This window comes from Ochotona princeps, chromosome 1, assembly GCF_030435755.1.
Source record: "Ochotona princeps isolate mOchPri1 chromosome 1, mOchPri1.hap1, whole genome shotgun sequence".
NCBI lineage: Eukaryota > Metazoa > Chordata > Mammalia > Lagomorpha > Ochotonidae > Ochotona > Ochotona princeps.
Window position 1 is genome coordinate 105,638,145 of NC_080832.1, and position 17,598 is coordinate 105,655,742.

Here is a 17,598-nt window from a genome sequence, read left to right on the forward strand (position 1 = left end):
GAATGTCATGAATATCCAAATAACCCTTGGCAGAAAAAAAGTGTTGCTTATTTCTATTCCTTTTTTTGTTTTTTGAAGATTTACTCATTTTTACCAGAAAGGCAGATATATATATATATATATACATACATATAAAGATCTTCCACCTGCTGGTTCACTCCCGAAATGGCTGCAATGGCTGGAGCTGAGCCAATCTGAAGCCAGGAGAAAGGAGCTTCTGCTGGGTCTCCCACGTAGGTACAGGATCCCACAGCTTAGGGCTGTCCTCTACTGCTTTCCCAGACCACAGCAGGGAGCTGAATGGGAACTGGGGTGCTGGAACACTAACTGGTGCCCATGTGAGATCCCAGCGTAAACAAGGTGAGGACCTTAGCCACTATGCTACCACACTGGGCCACTCTGTCCCTGTTTTACAAGATCAGAATAATCCTGCAGAACAAAACCTTATAAGAAAGGACAATAAAAACTCTCTGTTATGAAAAGGGATATAAAAAATCTTTTTTAAGTCTTTTTAAACACACGACCAAATTGGGATTATTTCAGATTGCAAGGCTGGTGTAACACAGGCAAGTTAATGAAGGTAACATGATTACACTAATACAGAAACCACATTAGCAGGAAAAAACAGTTGTAGAAAAGACAGTAGTATCCAGAGAAGGTAGTCTGAGGTGAACAGAATCAAGATGTTTAGGAATGACCTTAAAAACTAGATTAAACATCCATTTGTAATTTCTCTTTTTAATAATCAACTCTTACACACTGTAGCAAAATGTATAGTCAACATCAATCTGATAGTCAATATTACATATAATATCATATATCATAATCGTGACTGAAGTGAGCTACTGTTCTGCTGATTAGATACAATTTAGGGGAAGGTATCTGGGACAGCAGTTTAGGTGTTGCTTGGGACACCAGCATCCCATATCAAAGTACCTGATCGCTAGCCCTTTCACTTCCAATTCAGCTTCCTGCTCCGATGCACCCTGGGAGGCAGCAAATGATGGTTCAAGAATTTAGATCCCTGCCACACTCACCTGGGAGACCTCAACTGCATTTTAGGTTCAAGGATTTAGGTGGCCTGGCCCTGGTATTGGAAAGGGTGAAAGAAGATGTCTGTTTCTCCCTGTCTTTCAAATAGACAGAAAAGAAAATGTATAACCCAAAGTTCTACTAGTCCAATCTAGCAGGTGAAAAGGGGCCTGAGTATCTATCTATAAAGTTATATATATATATATATACACACACATATATTTATGATTTATTTATTTTTTATTGCAAAGTCAGATATATAGAAAGGAAAGACAGAGAGGAAGATCTTCCATCCAATGATTCACTCCCTAAGTGACTGCAACAGCTGGTGCTGCGCCAATCCAAAGTCAGGAGCAAGGAATTTCTTCCAAGTCTCCTACCCAGGTACAGGATCCCAAGGATTTGGGCTGTCCTCGGGTGCTTTCCCAGGCCACAAGTAGGAAGATGGATGGGAAGCAGGGCAGCCAGGATTAGAACTGGTCCCCATATGGTATCCTGGTGCATGCAAGGCGAGGACTTGAGCTGTTGGCCACTGCGCCAGACCCTATCTATATGTTTTTTTAAAAAATGGTTTAGATAAGGGCCTGGCATGGTGCTCCTAAAGGCATTTTTTGAGCATAAGCTTGAACAGTAGGTAGTGTAGGACACTGTTAGATATTAGCTACACAGAAAAAGTAGCAAGCCTTGATTGTCTCCATCTTTCTCATATTCCCAGGCATTAAAGATATTCATTTTGGGGTCTGGTGCAGTAGCCTAATGGCTAAAGTCCTTGCCTTGCATGAACAGGGTCATCATATGGGAACTTGTTTGTATTCCGGTCGTTCCATTTCCCTTCCAGCTCCCTGCTTGTGGTCTGGAAAAGCAGCAGAGGATGGCCTAAACCCTTGGAATCCTGCACCCACATGGGAGACATGAAAGAGGCTCCTGGCTCCTGGCTTCAGACTGGCTCAGCTCCAGCCATTGTGGTCATTTGAGGAGTGAGACAGTGGGTGGCAGATCTTCCTGTCTCTGCTTCTCTCTGTAAATTTGCCTTTCCAATAAAAGTAAGTAAATCTTAAAGTGTATACACACACACACACACACACACACACACATACTCCATTTGACACTCATCTGCACTGCTGCTCATAAAAGGTAGCCAAAGGCAGTAGTTTGTGTTTTTGGTTTGTATTTCCCATTAGAACATTACAAATTTAAGGATGAGCACTCTTTAATTTTCCCTTATATTTTCTTTTTTTTTTTTTTTTTTTAAAGATTTTATTGTTATTGGAAAGCCGGATATACAGAGAGGAGGAGAGACAGAGAGGAAGATCTTCCATCCGATGTTTCACTCCCCAAGTGAGCCGCAACGGGCCGGTGCGCGCCGATCCGATGCCGGGACCAGGAACCTCTTCCGGGTCTCCCACGCGGGTGCAGTGTCCCAAAGCTTTGGGCCGTCCTCGACTGCTTCCCCAGGCCACAAGCAGGGAGCTGGATGGGAAGTGGAGCTGCCGGGATTAGAACCGGCGCCCATATGGGATCCCGGGGCATTCAAGGCGAGGACTTTAGCCGCTAGGCCATGCCGCCGGGCCCTTCCCTTATATTTTCAAAGGTTTAATCAAGACCTTGAAAAGAAGAAATAATTACTTCCGGAAATCTGTTTAAAAGAAATAACTAGTGCCCGGACAGTGGCCTAGTGACTAAAGTCCTCGCCTTCAACGCTCCAGGATCCTATATGAGCGCTGGTTCTGATCCCGGCAGCTCCACTTCCCATCCAGCTTCCTGCCTGTGGCCTGGGAAAGCAGTTGAGGTTGGCCCAAAGCCTTGGCATCCTGCACCTGCGTGGGAGACCTGGAGGAAGTTCCTGGCTCCTGGCTTTGGATCGGCTCAGCACCGGCCATTGTGGTCACTTGGGGAGTGAATCATTGGACAGAAGATATTTCTCTCTGTCTCTCCTCCTCTCTGTATATATCTAACTTTGCAATAAAAATAAAAAAATATTAAAAGAAAAAGAAATATCCAGGAACATAAGCCCACAGGACTGATTTTGTCTTTGTCCTTACAGAATTTGGCTACCTGCCTAAAACAATGATTTTAGTCTGTAAGAGCGAGCAGAAGAACGGAACCATCTACTTCCTTTTTACCCCTTTACGAACTGAGTCAACCAAGTCTTACCAATCTGCAAGGCAAAGGACCGAACAACGGTTTATCTTCATCGCTCAGAATTCTTTCTGCAGATTAAAAATGTTGGGGATGGTGAGTTTCACATTACGTGTATTTTGCTGCAGTAAAAAGTTAAAACCAAACCAAAAACCTTTCTGCAGAAGGTATACAACATGCCTAGGTTTCAGATCTTTAAATCTTTTCACAAGAAATAACTCTGGGTGAAAAATAAGAATGAACCGACGTTGTCTCTCTACTGACAAGATGCCGTAGCCACCACCAAACCAGTTTCCGCTGCTCTGCTTTACCCACTGACTGCTATTCTAGGATTCTGCCAGTACACCTGATTCTGTGCCTCTAACTCTATCAGTTCTTACTGTTGCCACTTTTAAATGTAGGATTTTGTCCACCTTAAAAATAACCTGACTCCTACCAACGCACGCCTGTGTCTGAGAGCGGCACATCCGTCCATCTCTTACCTATGCTCTGGATGGTGTAGGCACAACTGCCCCAACACATTATGGGCACCCGGGGGTCTTCTTCGTTGGGATGAACCTTGAGGCCCACCTTGTAAGTAGCAGTTCCAAATGTCGTTAGCATTTCCTTTATGCTCTCAGAATAAGGGTTCCTGAAGTGAACATGAAAATATTTGGTTTAATGCAATGTGCACACATATATTAAATGGTTCCATTTCTTAACAGTTCTTTGTTATACTAGAACTGGAGCACTTACCATGTAACCGGAGTTTCCTGTAAGGAAAGGAGAAGAGAGACACGCTGCCCCTGCCTGAGGAGGCTTGTGTTTTTGGGTCAGCAGGGCTGAGACACAGATTGGCAACAGACTACTAGGTAAATGGGTGTACATGGGATACTGGGACCCATGACCCTCCCCTCCACCCTGAGGACACTGCAACTGTATCCCTACTGCCCTGTGATTACAGTCACCCTGGTGAAAGACTCGCTGGGAGCTGATCACTTTACTGTAAGGCTTGCAAATCGGGAAAGTTGAACTGGCCCACAAGGTATCACATGAAGCTCTTAGTGCCTTATTCTTAATTACCCAAGGATCAACAACCACATAAGGAAGTTTCTTAAAGATAAACCAGGGCTAGTGCTGGCTCAAGTGGCTAATCCTCCCCCTGCAAGCTCTGGGATCCCATAGGGGTGCTGCCAATTTATGTCCTGGGTATTCCACTTCCCATCCAGCTCCCTGCTTGTGGTCTGGGATAGCAGTGGAAGATAGCTCAAAGCCTTGGCACCCTGCACCCATGTGAGAGACCTGGAAGAAGCTCTTGGCTTTGGATCATCTCAGCTCCGGGCACTGTGGCCATTTGGGGGAGTGAATCAGTGGATGGAAGATCTTTCTGTCTCCTTATTTCTGTAAATCTGCCTTTCCAAGAAAAAAAAAAATCTTAAAACAGAAAGAAAAAAAAAAAAAAAAGAAATAAACCAAAATCAAACAGAAAAAAAGAACTTGGAAGAAAACAGAGACAGTGAAGGAAGCAGAAAACTAGAGGATCAGTTTTAAAAGGGCCCAGAGTAAGCTAATAGTAGGACTACTTCAAGGAACAGAAAATCCAAAAAGAGGACATTACGTAAAAAACTTAAAGGAATATCACAGCAAAATTAGGGAATGCTGGGGATAAATATCCCGAAGTCCCAGAGGTAAGGAAGTTACCTGAGGACCGGAATCAGAACAGCATTCATTTCTCCATGGGTGTAAATGTCCGTAAAACACTTCAAAACCTAGATGGAATTTTATGTCCAGCCTTGGATTCTATGCTCATACTACCAGTCAAGCTTATGGGTTCAATGCTTCCGAAAAGGAACCTTCAAAGCCAGGCATCCTTCCTCAGGAAGCCTCTGAATGCTGCAGCTCTGCAGAACGAGGAATAGGCATGATCCAGAAAACAACAGTCAAAGGGACGTCTCGCGTGACAGCGGTGCCCTGAGCAGATGGATGCCGGGAGACACAGGCTGTGGGGCATGCAGGAGGGAGTTCCAGGACGGAAGATCACCTGATAGAGCTGAGTACTTGGAAAAGCTGTTGTCGGGCACCTAACTCCTCTACAGAACTGCTCAGAATAAAGAAAACCAGTACAAGAGAATGACAAGACAGGTATTAACCATGTGTACATGATCGGAAAAATAATTAGTACACATTTATCAGTAAAAGCACAGTCCTAACATAAAAACTGAAACACGCTTTAAGTGTAAGTGGTAAACTGACTTAGCAGTCAACAGAAAAATAGTTCCCTAATGTCTGAGGGGTGCCCTGACTCTACCCGCGAGGGAAATGAGGTACGGAGAGGTGCACAAAGCCACAGAGCTAACAAGCAGGGGTGCTGGGCACTGAACCCAGATGTGTAGATCTAGGCTATACTCTGCGGCTCATTGACTCTGAGGGTAAATAGGTCTGAAAATACTTTTAAAAAATCATTTACTTATTGATTTGAGAGAGAATCCGTCCTTCATATACTGATGTACTCCCCAAATGCCTGGAGCAGCTGGGGCTCGGTTTAGGCCAAAGCTCAGTGTAGACCCCCTGTGAGGGCAGAGGAATCCAGGCACTCTGCATAGGGTGCAAGCCATTAAATAGCTGTGAACTGTTATACCAAATGCTTACCCTAATACTCTGGTTTTGATTTTGGGTTAATGGGAACCATAGATAGAAATACGTATCAGGGACCTGGGCGCAATGGTGTGGCAGTTCAATCCTTGCCTTACATGCGTCCGTATGGGCACTGGTTTGTGTCCCGGCTGCTCCACTCTTCTTCCAGCTCCCTGCTTGTGGCCTGGGAAAGCAGTGTAGGACAGCCCAAATTTTTGGGATCCTGCACCCGTGTGGGAGACCTGGAAGAAGCTCCTGGCTCTTGGCTTCAGAGCAGCTCAGTTTCAGCCATTGCAGCCACTTAGGGAAGGAATCAGGGGATGGAAGATCTTTCTCTGTCTCTCCTTCTCTCTGTAAATCTGCCTTTCACCAAAAATAACTAAATCTTAAAAAAAAAAAAAAAGAAAAGAAAAAAGAAATATGGGAGTCATAAGGAAACATAAGACTTGGTGGAGAAGCTGAGCAGTTTGGATTTACAGTATTGATGACGTAGTAAGACCGGACAGTGGAAGAGGCAAAGCAGGGGATCAGCAATGTCAACTACAAGTGGGTAGTTGAGAGTTAAACAGGTCACATGGTTCTTAGACTTGAAAACATATATACATATGTATGTACATACATATAATAGTTATCATCATGTAATGCTTAAACTTCAGAATTCAAGACCAGTTCTTAAAACAGTTTTGCTGCCTAGTTTGCCAAATCACATTCTACCAACTGCTGATACTAATTTTTCAAAGAGCCAAAGGAATTTAAAGGAATAAAATATACTCACTCAGGTTTGAACCTTCCAGGGTGCTGTAATTCATCCATGCTTGCTGGATTCTTTGAAGAGGCAGTATCTATAGAAACAGGCATTTTATAAGCAGTATTCAATAAACCACAATATTTTATAAATAACTTATGTAGGGAAATTAAATTTAAAAAAAAAGGAAAAAATTTCCAGCAACAAACAATTACATGACATTTACATAAAGCATGGAACCACAGCTCTGGTTGGCCAAGGTGTTTTCTTCAGTTATCTGCAGGCAGCGCAGGGTCTCAGGTTTCTGACCCTGCTCCAAGTCAAGTGTGTCACACCGCAGGGAGTCAGAGCTGGCTCTTCCAGCTTTCATACCTCCAGAAGCTCTCCACAAAGTGAGGGACCAAAGGGGCAGGTAGGTGCGGGTAGCACGTGACGTCACCACCTGCAGTGCTATAACCTGCATGGCTATCAGTTTAAGTACTGTCTGCTCCACTTCCAAATCCAACTCCTTGCTAATGGCCCGGGAAAACAGTGGAGGACGGCCAAAGTGCTTGGACCCCACACCCATGTGGGAGGTCGGGGAAAAGCTCAGGGCTTCTGGTGTCCACCTGGCCCAGTCCTGACTTGCAGCTATTTGGGGAGGGAACCAGCAGATGGAAGATCAATCTCTTTTACTCTGCCTCTGCTTTGTAAGTCTACCTTTCTTATGAGCGTGTGAATTTCTAAGAAATAAAAAGTAATGTGACAAGGTAAAATTTAGCTTATAGAGATAATTTTAATGAGTCAAACTGTTAATATTTGAAAGGCAGAGTGACCCAGGGAGAGAGATCAATCAGTTGGTTCACTTCCTAGATAACAGCAATAGCTGGTGCGCCAGGCCAAAGCAAGGCCCCTGGAATGCAATTCAGGCTTCTCACCTGGGGGACCAGGGCTCAAGCACTTTGGGACTTTCTCCTCTGCCTTCCTAGGCACATAAACAGGGAGCTGGGCTGGAAGTGGATCATCTGGGACTCAAACCAGCACTCCAGCACGAGATGCTGGCATCCCAAGTTGTGATTTATTTTGCTGTATCGATGCCAGCCCCTTACTTTTAGATACTTTTCAACAGTATTTTCTGGAAATACATTTTCTAATGATCTCAGACTTGATGGAAAAATGAAAACAGAACTTACTAGGAACACTTTCTTCTTTCCTGAGAGCCTGTAAGGCTTTGATTTGCTCAGATACTGTTCCAATCCACTGTGTCAGAGTTGGTTGGTCTGAAAAACTTAACCTCCTAGAAAAGATGACAGAACATTTAGTATTTCATTGCTGTTGCTTAGTTTATGATACAAAAGATTTTTTTTAAATGATCATAGGTATACAGGTATGATTTAGATATAAAAAGCCAGGGGAAAATTTGTTGCATTAAAAAGAAATCAGAATAGAGACTGGCCAACGGGAATGAACAGACATTATTTGTTAAATGATTCTAACAATGCTGTTAATTTTTCACTCATTTTCTCAGGACTGAAATTTGCTAGTCTTTCTTAAATAAATCATCACTGCCACAAATACCTATTAAGTGCACACGATAAGAAATCATTTAGCAAAGCACTGTACTATGAGCCTTTCATGGAGATTTAATCCTCAAAATACTCCAATGAAGTAGGTGGTTTTACTGTTCCCACTTATAGATGAGGAAACTGAGGTTTGAAGTTTTGTAACTTGGTTAGGGCCACGAAAAGGGACAGAGCTGTCTGTCAAGCTCAGTTCTGTCTGACTCCAAAGCCTGTTCTTATTCCACTCTCATCACGCCATGGCTGAGTCTCACGGGAGAAAAACAAAGCTGCACCCCCAAAGTGACTGGTGAAATCCTTTTTCAAACATGAACAATTTCTTAACCACTTCAATTCAGCACCATGCTATTTTTTATAATTAAAAAGCATAAATGTACATGCAAATCTACTAATTTTTAAAGAACATTTTGTGGTAGAACAGACTAAAATTGAAGGGAAAAAATCTGACTTTTCTTTTTAAGTTTTATTTAATTGAAAGGAAGAACGACACAGAGGCCTTTTAGCTAGTGGTTCACTCCCCAAATGCTTGCAACAACTGGGACCGGGCCAGGCTGAGTCTAGCAGTTCAGACTCCATTTGAGTCTCCTACGTGAGTCGGGAGAACCCAGAACCTGGGTGATCATCTGCTTTCTCCTAGGCTAATGAAAGTGGAGGCAGGACTTGATCCAGGAACTTGGACATGGAATGTAGGTTCTCTAGCAATGGTTTAATTTGTTGTGGCACAACATCTTCCTTGATTTTACTTTGAATTGAATTCAAGGAACAGTATTAAAACAGATGCTTTATATTCTTTTTTTAAAAAAAATATTTATTTATTTTTATTGGAAAGGCAGATACACAGAGAGGAGAGACAGAGAAGCAGAACTTCCGTCTGATGATTCACTGCCCAATTGATTGCAACAGCCGGTGCTGTGCCTATACAAAGCCAGGAGCCTGGAACTTCTTCCAGGTTTCCCATGTGGGTGCAGGATCCCAAGTCTTTGGGCTGTCCTCTACTGCTTTCCCAGGCCATAAGTCGGGAGCTGGATGGGAAATGGGTCCATCGGAATTAGAACCGGTGCCCATAGGGGTCCCAGCGTGTTCTAGGCAAGGATTTTAGCACCTAGGCCACTGTGCTGGGCCCAATGCTCTATATTCTTAACAGTTAAATGAACATTTACATATGTAAAATGGATATCATAACTCCAAACTAAGAAACAACATTTAGATCTGAATAGTAGATGGTATGAAATTTATATTTGGAATAAATATACTCAAAACTAACTAAATGTATCCTAAAAATCATGAGATAACTGGAATTTTCCATTTTAAATACAATAGATTTTCAAGTTTTGATCTCCCAAAAACTACTGTTGGCCAACATAGTGCAAAAAATTGAATTCAACTGTCGGACAGTCAATAAAGCCCGGCGGAAGTGGCCCTTGCCCTCCTTGTGTCTGCGCATCTCTTAGACACTCTGAGGGAATGAGCTAAAGCAGGATCCCTGGGAATATAGAAGTTCCTATGAACACCTAGGAATACTGCACCTTCGTACGTGTTTACGAGTAACTAACACATTTTGCCCTGTTCTGACCTAAAAACCAAAATTATACTGCATAGGTCTGCCAGAAGCAATGAGTCAGTAAAAAATTCAATATACAGTATGAAAATAAAAGCAGGATTCCCAATGAAACTTATGAATAAAGCTTTACACTATGGCACTATGCTGTTTACCTTTTCCTATACCTACCACGTCATGATATATTTACCTATCCGAAAGCTAAACTGAGCTAAACTGTACTGAGGAACCCACTACCATCATAACATGGGGACAAGTGGTGGGAGGGGAGAAGGGGAAGGTGGAAGTGGTGGAGTAGGGATGAATCCCAATGCCTTTAAAACTGCATCATGGAAAATAATAAAATTTTTTCAAAAGTATCTGGGAAATATTACACAATCGCCTTAGGTGAGTTCTCTCCGGCTCATTAGTTCATTATCTTCATATCAGTTATGGCGTCTTTACAAGGTTATGGGACAAAACTTACCTGTTAAAAATATTGCTTGGAGGAAGCAGCAGAGGAATAACAGTATTACTCAGGCATTCACAGAGGGGACAAAGGAACTCTCCGTTTTCTACGTCATAGCTCGTGTGTAAGCGTAACCTCTGTTGCCTTCGCTGCTCTTTAGCTTGAACGGAATCAAAATACCTTCACAATTAGAGAACACGAGGGATCAAAACAGGTGGCAGTTCATTTCAGTAAGAGCCACAAACTTCAACATCTTAAATACTGTGCTTTCATAGACACTTTGGAGATGAAAATGTTAAAAGGAACTGAATTATTTCTGGCACTGGCACTAATTGATTTTTGAGATGTTTTAATAATCAAAATGGATTAAGAGTTCTAAAGTAGGGGAAAAAAAAAAACCCCTGTTTTGCAAATAAACATTCATAAGGAAGATGGGATCTTCTTGGTGCCACTGTGGTCTGGCCCGCTCCCCAGGCTGGGTGGGGTTGGTCAGTCAGTGTGCACAGTGCAGCCATGACAGTACTGATGTAAAACAAGTTCAGGGTTATCCCACTACAGTCTTGGGAAAGTGACAAAGGGAGTGCTGGCACCTTCAGAATCAACAGCTGGTCACTGGGAACCTGAATAAAGACAGCATTGCTCTTTCAGGGTCTATACCACTGTAAAAATACATCCCTCACTTGACTCAATTTATTACTCAGCACATACCTACTACGTTCTTTGGAGGAATAAAGAAGATACTGTGTTATCTAGCTATATAACAAATGTACTTGACACACTAGAGTCTAAGTTACTCTTTTACATCTGTTACAAAGCAAATCACTTTTAGTTGTCACTCATTTGGCAATGATATGGAGAAATTTCTTCAAAGTCTTTAGTCCTTCCCTGTTCTCTAGAATAGAATTTTCTTTCTTTGAAAATTTAACTTTGAGCCTTCAGATAATCTTCTCTTAACTGATATTAAGAATATAAATTACCTTTGCCAACAATGAGCATGCATGACATGCCCACAGCTGCCAGTGTGTGTTCCACAGGACAGGTCAGGGTGCATAAATAATGGGTCATGTTTTTCTGCATTATAAAACAAGAAAAAACAATACAAAATGAGGCATTTAATTTTCTTATAATAAATGTGTACCTTTAAATTGTGAAATCCTTGATAAACACTTAAAAAACTCAAAGTGAAATTTTCACCATTCTGAAAATATTAACTAAACGTGATTGAATTGTAAATTGATGCTGCAACTCAGTATTTAAGTAGATCCAATCTTCTAAATAGTTCATACATCTGGGGCAATGGTAGAGCCCAATTCCCTCCATTACACCATGATGCCCTTAGATAAAGGTATAACGGTTATCTGTGCTGGGCCAATGACCTGTGATGCTAACAACAAATCAGATGTGGTCTCAGTAACGAGTGCCCCTGGAAGTCTGCATGGAGACACGCAGGTGGGGAACAATCACACTCACCCTCCTAGAGCCAGAGTGACCACAAACTACCCACGTCTACAGTAGAGCAAAGCGGGGAAAGAAACGGATTAGGAGTCATCTGTCTGGTGCTAGTTTGTATACTGAACAGAAAGCTTTTTTCTAATTCTTTACCTAAACTAGTACAATCTTTGAAATTCTATTACACAGCTTCTCACATAGGGAGCTCATGACACTGTTCTCAAGATGCTCCACTCTGTCTATCAAGGAGACAAAACTTTATTGTTACTTCAGCATGCCCATCAGCGATGGGGACTCTGCAAGGATGCTGAGAAATAGAAACGATTGCTGGGTAACAGTCTTTACTAGATTTTTAAAAGCACTAACTACGTGAACCAACAGTTGCCATTAACAGGGGGGGTGAGAAGGTGGCTGGAACTCACCTGGATCCTCAATGACTTTACTCCTGTTTTTTGACAATACGGTTGATCTTTGGACAAATGCTGCCAGGACCATTGCCTTGTTTTCCACTTTAACTTCCTGCTCCTCTTGACACAATATGCAGGTCACAAATTGTCTTTGTTCAGAGACCTGAGTTTTTGCAGGACCCAATGCTATAAGTGTCTTGTCTGAAACCACAGGGCTGCCACAAACAAGTTATGAAGAAAACAAAAAACAAAAAAACAATAAGCCTAAGAGGTTTCTGTGGAACCATAACATCTAGTCTGTGTGTCCATACTTAACACACGGCTTTCATGATGTGAGTCACCAAAATCTTTTCAAATGTACCAAAGTTCTTTCTAATTCTCAGTGACTCATTATACAGCACAAATGCCAGACACCAAGTTTAGTGAACTAATTCTTTCATGAATGTTAAAAGTCTTTTGTAGAAAATACCACTTTGGGGAGCAGGAAGGAATCCCTATACCTAAAAAATTGTTTCATGGAAAATAATAACAGAAAAAGAAAATATCATTTTCGGGGCTGACACAGCGGCATAACATAACAGTCCTCCTGTTGTGGTGCCTGCATGCCATATGGGTGACGGTTTGAGTCCCAATTGCTTCCCTTCTGATCCAGTTAACTGTTTATGGCCTGGGAAAATAGTAGAGGACGGCCCAAGGGTTTGGGACACTGCACTCTCACGGAAGACCCAGAAGAAGCTCCTGGCTCCTGGCTTTGGATCAGCTCAGCTTCGGCTGTTGCAGCCATGTAGTGGGTGAACCAGTGGATAAAGGGTTTCTCTCTCTATAACTGACTTTCAAGTAAAACAAACAAATGTTAACAACAACAAAAAAGAAAGAAAAAGAAGAGAAAATGCTACTTTAAGTATATATGAATTATGTATATTTAGAGATTTTTTTTTTTAAGGTTAATTCTCCTTGGAGGCTGCCTGTCAATTCTATTAAATTACCTTAGGAGCCAAAGTGTTATTTGCATGGAAAAAAGGCTACATTTCCCAGTTGAGAAGCACACCGGATTTCCCAGTTGAGAAGCACGGATGAAAAGACCTCCATGTCCTAATACTTCCCCTACCTATTTTCGAGAACGGTGGAGGCAGAAGCCTCCAGCTCCAAGGTCTGCTGAAACAGCTCTTTGTTCTCGTCGATGAAGTGCCGCTGCATCTCACACATTTGGGCCATGATCTTCTCCCGACGTAGCCTGGCGATCTCGGCTTTCCTCTTCCTCTCCGCTTTGTCTTTGTCTCTTGAACTCTGAAATTAGGCTTCATTCAATTAGAACTGCTCATGCTGCTAAGTGGACCTTTTTTTTTTTTTTTGGCAAAGCAGAACTACCTAACTATGAATGTTAATACAGAATTATTCTACTATCTCATCTATTTAAGAAAAGACTTCATCTAATACTTAAATGTTTGTAAATAATATCAACCACCAATTTATTGCATGTAAATCTCTCCCTGCTCACAGTAAATGTCCTATAATGTCCCGGTACCATCACACTTTCCTCCTCATACCTCTTCCATTATGGTTCCTTCTGTCTCTGCCACAGGACTGGTGGACGAACTCTCCCTGATCTTCTTAATGGCATTAAAGGTCTATAAGAAAAAGTGAAACATTATCAGAAAAAACCAGTAACAAATGCCTAATGTTTTCCACAAAAAGCAGTGTGATGGCAGGACATTTTACCTTTAATATCCACCTAATCATGTCTTTGTGGACTTCCAGGTAGGGCGCATTCTGCAGTGTTTCCAGCATGGCTAAGATGCTTGGAGAGTTGTTCGGTGCTTCACCAGGTTCTAAGGTAGAAAAAGACAAGACACAACCATGACAACTAACACCTCACAGTGTTTGCTCCTCGGCACAAGACGGCAGTCACAGCTGCTTGTCACACCGACATTCCATTATGGCTCTACTTGCTAGGGATCGTCAGTCCTTAGGAACGTGGCATGTTTGGACCTCAGAAAGAAGTCATTAACAATGAGAATTCTACACACATTCCAAACTGACCTTTATCCCAAATGATTATTTTAACATAGATTTTAGAAAAATTAAGTTAAAAAAAAAGGCTTAAAAAGTTTGGTATATTCATACATTTTTCTGTATCAGTTAAAATGAAAAGACTAATTTAGCCAAGATTTTATAAATCGAAGTAAAAGGATCAGGATTATAGAGGTGTATCTATGTATTAAATATATCTACTTGCTAGATTCAAAACAAAATAGAACACATTCTTCTTTTTTTTGCCTAAGAACTTACTGTCTTTATTTGAAGAAAACATAGGAAACATCAGGTTCATGTTCTCATGAGGACAAGTAAGGGACAAGTAAGGCTAGTACAAGTTAACTCAGCTAGGAGTCAGAAACATTCAGTTACTGCTGCTCCAGCTGCCATGCTGACACCGTGCTCCTCGTGGTGAAGGAGACAAGGCACTGAACCATGGAACTGTCAATACTGTTCCCAACCTAATGTTCCATGCTATGTGTTGGGGATGTGAATTGAGAAGGCGGACGTTCCTTCATAAAAACACAGAATGTCTTAATCATATAAAATATTGAAAGAGAGGTAATACACAGAGAAAATGGGAAGAGAAATCTGACAGGGGTGAGTGAATTAAAATAGGGAATTTTTCTGTGTGCTTATCCCTAAGCAAACGTACTGGTGAGGAAGAAGGCACAAAATATACATAGGGAGAACAGCGGTGGGGAAAAGGGCAAGGGAAGAAGAGTCCCAGCTGCCACTCCATCAGGCGACTATCAGTCCAACTGCGTATGCTGAAAATTGGAATAAAGGGAAAACTTTTCTTTTTCTTTTATTTTTTTAAAGATTTATTTATTTTTATTACAAAGTCAGATAAACAGAGAGGAGGAGAGACAGAGAGGAAGATCTTCCGTCCAATGATTCACTCCCCAAGTGAGCGCAACGGCCGGTGCTGCGCCGATCTGAAGCCGGGAACCAGGAACCTCTTCCGGGTCTCCCACGCGGGTGCAGGGTCCCAATGCATTGGGCCGTCCTCGACTGCTTTCCCAGGCCACAAGCAGGGAGCTGGATGGGAAGTGGAGCTGCTGGGATTAGAACCGGCGCCCATATGGGATCCTGGTGTGTTCAAGGGAGGACTTTAGCCGCTAGGCCATGCCGCCGGGCCCACTTTTCTTTTTCAAATGGAAGATTATTGTATTTCTTCTTATTGGAAAGGCAAATTTTACAGAGAGAAGGAGAGAAAAAAAGAGAAAGATCTTCCATCTGCTGGTTCATTCCTTAAATGGCCACAGTGGCTGGAGCTGAACTGATTTGAAGCCTTGAGTCAGGAGCTTCTTCTGGGTCTCCTATATGGGTGCAGGTCCCAAGGCTTTGTGCCATCTTCTACTGATTTCTCAGGCCATCACCAGGGAACAGGATGCGAAGTGGAGTAGTTGGGACATGAACTGCTGCTCTTATGGGGTGTTGGTGCTTGTAAGCGGAGGACTAATCAGTTGAGTCAAGGTGCCAATGACGTTGGAGCCAGTGTTGTAGTGTAGCAAGTTAAATCACTGCCTGTAGGGCAGACATCCCATATGGCTGTCGGTTCAAGTCTCAGCTGTTCTAGTTCTGTTCCGGGTTTCCGCTAATGCAACTGGGAAGGTACTGGAGGATGACCCAAGTGCTTGGGACCCTCCATCCATGTGGGAGATCTGGAAACAAGCTCCTGGCTCTTGGCTTTGGTCTGGTCTGGAGGATGGAAGATCTCTCTCTCTCTCTGTTTCAACTTTGTTCTGTAACTCTTGCCTTCCAAATAAACTCTAATCCCCAATAGCTAATTAAAAAAAAAGTTTTTTTTTTTTTAGGGTCAGAATGATAGCTCTCATGCACTGGTTCACTCTCCAAACACCTGACAGGCGGGCTGAGCCAGCTAAAAGCCAGGAACCAGGAGCTCGACTCCTCTTTCCTGGGTGGCAGGGACCAAACTACTGGACTCGCAGGAAGCTAGAATCAGGAGCAGAGCTAGGCCGGCACGTGTGGGTGAGACAGCAGCGAGCCATCATGCCAAATGCTAACCCTTATCTTGCTTTCAGTACTATAGAAGTTTCTGTTTTCATATGCTCACAGTGACAAAATTTAAATGGAATTGTGATAGTAGCTTTTGTGTGTGGCCTGGGAAAGCAGTCCAGGATGGCCCAAAGCCTTGGGACCCTGCATCTGTGCGGGAGACCTGAGAGAAGCTCCTGGCTTCAAATCAGTTCAGCTGTGGCTGTTGCGACCGCTGGGGGAGTGAACAAGTGGATGGAAGAATTTTATCTCTGTATCTCCTTCTCTCTGTGTGAATGCCTTTCCAACAAAAATAAATACATCTAAAAAAAAAAATCAAACAAACAAAAAAAACCCTATATTTTGGGACTGGCATGGTGGTGCTGCATGCTTAACCTCTGCCCGGTCGCACCAGTATCCCCTATGGATGCTGGTTCCTGTGTCAGCTGTCCCTCTTTCAATTTAGCTATCTTCCTTTGGCCTGAGAAGGCAATGGAGGATAGCCCAAAGTCTTGGGACACTGTAACCATATGGAAGACCTTGAAGAAGCTCCTGGCTCCGGGCTTTGAATCAGCTCAGCTCTGGCCAAGAGAGCCATTTAGGGAGTGAACCAGCAGATGAAAGATCATTTTTCTCTTTCTTTCACTGTGGGAAATATGTCTTTCAAATAAACATCAATGTTCTATCAAAAAAAAAAAATTTAAATTGGGCCCAGCATGGTAGCCTAGTGGCTAAAGTCTTCACCTTGCATGTACTAAGATCCCATGTGGGCGCCAATTTGTGTCCCGGCTGCCACTTCCCATCCAGCTCTCTGCTTGTGTCCTGAGAAAGCAGTGGAGGACTGTCCAAAGCCTTGGGATCCTCAGCCGTGTGGGAGACCTGGAAGAAGCTCCTGATTTCTGGCTTCGGATTGGCTCAACCCCAGCAGTTGCAGCTGCTTGGGGAGTGAATCAGTGGATGGAAGATCCTTCTGTCTCTCTTTCTCTGTTAATCTTACTTTCCGACAAAAAAAAAAAAAAAAAAAAAAAAAAAAAGAATAAATCTTTTTAAAAAAGTAGATCCTAGAATTTAAATCTTTTACACCTTTTCAAAGTAAAGACTCACTATTTTTTGTTGTTTCGATTTACAATTGATATACTTTGGGCGCTGGCCCTGTGGTGTAGCAAGCTGATCCTCTGCCTGTTGTGCCAGCATTACTTGTAGACACTGATTCCAGCCCTGGTGGCTTCACTTCCAATCCAGCTCCCTGAGAATGGCATGAAAGCACAGGAGGGTGGCCCAAGTACTTGGGTCCTTTTCCCAACGGGAGACCTGGAAGAAGTCCTGGCTCCCAGCTCTGCATCACCCTGTCTCTGGCCGTTGCGGCTATTTGGGGAGTGAGTCAGCGGATGGAAAATCGATCTCCATGTCTTTTCTTCTCTTTCTTTGTAACTCTTTTTTAAAAAGGAGATTTATTTATTTTTATTGGACAGGCAGATCACATTTGCAGTGAAAAGGAGAGACACAGAAAGATCTTGCACATGCTAGTTCACTCCCCAAACGGCTGCGACTGCTGGAGCTGAGCTGAGCTGATCTGAAGCCAGCAGCCAGGAGCCTCTTCCAGGTCTCCCCTG

At 42.8% G+C, this 17,598-nt stretch overlaps 1 protein-coding gene across 7 annotated transcripts in view; it reads right to left on the bottom strand.

The window, feature by feature from the left end:
- Positions 1 to 17,598, bottom strand: part of UBR2 (ubiquitin protein ligase E3 component n-recognin 2) — a 126,725-nt gene that overhangs the window by 22,059 nt on the left and 87,068 nt on the right. For 6 of the 7 annotated variants that reach the window (XM_058662903.1, XM_058662896.1, XM_058662884.1 and 3 more), the window contains 10 exons: positions 13,670 to 13,779; positions 13,498 to 13,578; positions 13,059 to 13,237; positions 11,966 to 12,165; positions 11,072 to 11,165; positions 10,113 to 10,274; positions 7,702 to 7,805; positions 6,560 to 6,626; positions 3,654 to 3,802; positions 3,187 to 3,242 (listed from right to left, as the gene is read on the bottom strand). In XM_058662903.1, the coding sequence (XP_058518886.1) occupies positions 3,187 to 3,242; positions 3,654 to 3,802; positions 6,560 to 6,626; positions 7,702 to 7,805; positions 10,113 to 10,274; positions 11,072 to 11,165; positions 11,966 to 12,165; positions 13,059 to 13,237; positions 13,498 to 13,578; positions 13,670 to 13,779 (1,202 nt within the window). Of the gene's footprint in view, positions 1 to 3,186; positions 3,243 to 3,653; positions 3,803 to 6,559; positions 6,627 to 7,701; positions 7,806 to 10,112; positions 10,275 to 11,071; positions 11,166 to 11,965; positions 12,166 to 13,058; positions 13,238 to 13,497; positions 13,579 to 13,669; positions 13,780 to 17,598 lie in introns of those variants that run through there. The other variant, XM_058662917.1, reaches the window with a different exon arrangement.